At 39.0% G+C, this 4,138-nt stretch overlaps 1 protein-coding gene across 1 annotated transcript in view; it reads left to right on the forward strand.

The window, feature by feature from the left end:
- Nucleotides 1-4,138, forward strand: part of ABCA3 (ATP binding cassette subfamily A member 3) — a 282,235-nt gene that overhangs the window by 171,343 nt on the left and 106,754 nt on the right. Inside the window, exon 17 of the mRNA XM_015571175.1 lies at nt 3,341-3,439. Coding sequence (XP_015426661.1) covers nt 3,341-3,439 — 99 coding nt within the window. The remainder of the gene's footprint in view (nt 1-3,340; nt 3,440-4,138) is intronic.

The raw sequence follows: 4,138 nt of genomic DNA on the forward strand, positions 1-4,138 counted from the left end.
GCGTCTCTTTACCTCCACATTTCCACACCTCTGCACCTCCTACAAGACTCAATGCACTTTTCTCTTTCCTTCTAGTTGTAGAATTTCCACTCAACCAGCCTTCCCATGGTTCTGGATGATATTTGTTTTGTCTTTTAGTTGTAGTTTTAATGTGATTGTGCGCAGCAGCAAGTTCAGGTGTTTACCTATGCTGCCATCTTGGTTCCTCTCCTATAATAATTAGTTTTATAGAAATGAGATATTATTATAATGTTCTGAGTCTTGTTTTGTTCCCTTATCAGCATTTATCCATCCACTTTCTATGATAAGACTTTTAGGATTTCTTCATTTATAAGATGACTGAAAAAAATTCCATTTTAAAATAAAAATGGAACTCCCATTTGACCCAGTAATCCCACTTCTAGGAATATACCCCAAGAAATCAGAAACACCAATCAGAAAGGATATATGCACCCCTATATTCATAGCAACACAATCTACAATAGCTAAGGTTTGGAAATATCGTAACTGCCCATCAGCAGATGAGTGGATAAAAAAAAAAAAAAACACAGTGGTACATCTACACAATGCAATACTATGCTGTTGGAAAAAAAAAAAAGGAATTCTTACCATTTCCAACAGCATGGATGGACCTGGAGAGCATTATGCTAAGTGAAATATGCCAGTCAGAGAAAGATAAATATCATATGATCTCACTGATTTGTGTAATATAATGAACAACATAAACTGATAAACAAATATAAAAATTCACGCAAGATTTGAATTTTACACCATTTGTGCCATAAAGTGTTGCCAACGAAAAAAAAGATAGCGTGACAGCTGACAGTTCAGAGTTATTAAAAATGGAGCGCTACACAAAGGATAAATTAGTGATCTTAAACACTCCGGCTGTCCTTCAACAAGTCGTTCAACACAAAACATCGAAGCAGTTCATGAGAGTGTTGCTGAGAATCCGGGGACATCAATTCAGCACCGTGGTCAAGAAGTGGACATTTCAAGAAGCTCTCTACAGCGTATTCTCATGAAAGATTTGCATCTTCATGCTTACAAACTTCAATTGACCAAAGTTCTACTGACCATGCACAGCAAATAGAGTTCATTGAATGGATTATGGAACAACAATTGGATGCTGATTTTTCGAACAAAATCATCTTCAGTGATGAGGCTCATTTTCATCTTGATGGCTTGGTTAATTGACAAAATTGTTGCATTTGGGATTCAGAAAATCCACGAGTGATTGTTGAGAAACAAATGCATCCACAACGTGTCACTGTTTGGTGCAAATTTTGGGCTGGAGGCATCATGGGATCATTCTTCAAAAATGCGGCTGCTCAGGCAATAACAGTTAATGGTGCTCGCTATCACAACATGATAATCCAGTTTTTTGTGGCTAAATTGCAAGATATAGATGTGGACGATATGTGATTTCAACAAGACGGTGCCACATGCCATACAGCCTGAGAAACAATTCAATTGCTGCATGAGTCATTTCCTGATCATATAATTTCCCAGTTTGGTGATCAAAATTGGCCACCCAGATCATGCGATTTAACACAGTTGGACTTTTTTCTTTGGGGTTTTTTGCAGTCTAAGGTATATGCCAACAAGCCCATGACCACCCACACCTTGAAGGAGGAAATTGAGCGCTGTATCAACGAAATTCAGCCACATTTATGCAAAAACGGTCATGGAAAATTTCAACAAAAGAGAGCATATGTGCCAGCAAAGCTGTGGAGGCCATTTACCTGATATGCTATTCCATACATAACCCTATACTGTATACTTTATGAATCAATAAAAAATTTACAATTTTTAATTATAAACCTGTGTTTTTTATCGAAATTACTTCTTGCATGAATTTTGGGACACCCTATAGATATAGAACAAGAACAACAACAAAAAACAGGCCATCAAACCTTAGAGGGAATGCGGGGATGGGGGTAAGAGATCGACCAAAGGACTTGTATCCATGCATATAAGCATGACCAATGGACACAGACAATTAGGGGGGTGGGGCATGTTATGGGAGGTGCGAGTGGGTGTGGAGAAGTCAATGGAGGAAAAAGGAGACCTATGAAACACTTCCAACAATAAAGAATTAAAAAATAAATAAAAATCCCATTTTAGTTAAATCTTATTGTATCATACATTCATATTATAATGCATCTACTTATTTACTAAACTGTTGATGGATCTTTATCTCCACTTTGTGCTTTATTAGTACACTTTAAAGTACCACACAGTTTAATTCTAATTTTGTCATATACTGTGTAAAGCCAAAAGAAACTAACAAATATGTGAAAATACTCATATATTAACACTGCTTATCTATGAAGGATATTATAATTATTTTTATATGCATTCATTTTCTGAATTTTGTACTAACTAATGACATAACTAATGTAAAAGCAGCAGAAAAAGATATGGGCGAATCCTAGTGGGAAAGCCATGCATTGGGAAGGATGAAGCATAGAAAGAGATGGATTTAAAACATGTGAGTGGCTATCATGTAGATAGATTATATCTGATTATATAACTTAAAGGTGCCAGCTGGGAACCAATGTGCAAAACTATATAGAATTGAATGGAAAGCAATTTAAGCTCAAATATGAAGCTTAAATTTTAATAGATATTCCAAAAAGGGAAATTTGAGTTCTTCAACACTGAGAATGAAAAGATAGGTTTAGTTGCTCATACTGGGACTATAATAGGTGATCTTGAACACCTGGAGGTTTCTGGAAAAGATGATCCTTTGAATATGAAGTACAGAAAACTGTTCTTTAAAAGCCCTGATGTCTCCACATTTCATCTGTCTTGGATTCTACAGATTTCCTTGGCTGTTGAATCACATGGTTCTCTCTACATCTTCATCTACTGAACCTGATCCATTTTCTATTTTTGAGTGTCTTTTTCCCACTATTAGCTTGAGTCTGATTTTCTATCTTGATTTACTAAATAATTGACTGAGGGACCATAGCATACATGTGTGTGATAAGTCAACTATGTCAACTTGATAGAGTTTTAGCATAGATAGAGTCTCTTGATATTTTATTAGAAGACCAAAATTATGTGTAGCCAAGTACAAAGTAGAGTGGGAAACAATTTGCGGTAGTAATTTGCTAGTTTCTTTTTTTAATCAACTTTCCCACCTTTTTGATTTACCAGAGGCATGAAATTATAATGAGCATTGAAGTGAAGAATGATCTACATTTTCCCCAATGCTGAAAAAATGTTAATTTAGAATAAAAATACATAACTAAGAAAATCTTCTGATTTGATGCTAGCATTTTTTCCTCCCTCCTCTTCCTCATTCTTACTCTTAATCATATTCTTACTCTAGGTTTGAAGCTCTGTTTACTGATCTGGAAAGGAGACATACAGAACTGGGCATTGCTAGCTTTGGTGTCACTATCACTACCATGGAAGAAGTCTTCTTTAGGTGAGCAGCAGTGCATAGGGACCACCAAAACATTGAGTGGGGAAAGGACCACCTCTTAGTCCCCTTTATAAACTCACCACACTCTCAGATGCACACATTAAAAATTTAAGAATTGTAGGGGGAGGGGCCTGACGTAATTTCTTTAACAATAAGAACATTGATAAATATCATCACCATTATTTTATAAAGAATTTAGAGGCCCAGTGCATGAATTTGTGCACAGATGGGGCCCCTCAGCTGGACCGGCAATCAGGCTCATGATTGGGCCTATCAGGGCCATGGGAGGTTGGCCGGAAGGAGGGACCGTGGAGGGTTGGGTGGCCAGCCTGACCTGGGCCACTCGGGTGGCCATATGGGGGGAGGGGCTGAGGGAGATTGGCTGGCCAGGGGGAGGGGCCGCAGGAAGTTGGCCTGCAGCTGGGGGGAGGGGCCATGGGAGGTTGGCCCACCGGGGCAGGGAGGGTTCAGGGGAGGTTGGCCGGCCAAGGGAGGTTGTTGTGGGAGTGCACTGACCATCAGGAAGCAGCTCCTGCATTGAGCATCTGCCTCCTGGTGGTCAGTGCACATCATAGCAACCAGTTGTTTGGCTGTTAAGTCAATTTGCATATTAGCCTTTTATGCCTGCAGGATCGGGCCCAAACTGGCTCTCCGACATCCCCTGAGGGGTCCCAGTTTGTGAGAGGGCGTAGGCCAGGCCAA

Source organism: Myotis davidii, unplaced genomic scaffold, assembly GCF_000327345.1.
Source record: "Myotis davidii unplaced genomic scaffold, ASM32734v1 scaffold970, whole genome shotgun sequence".
Taxonomy (NCBI): Eukaryota; Metazoa; Chordata; class Mammalia; order Chiroptera; family Vespertilionidae; genus Myotis; species Myotis davidii.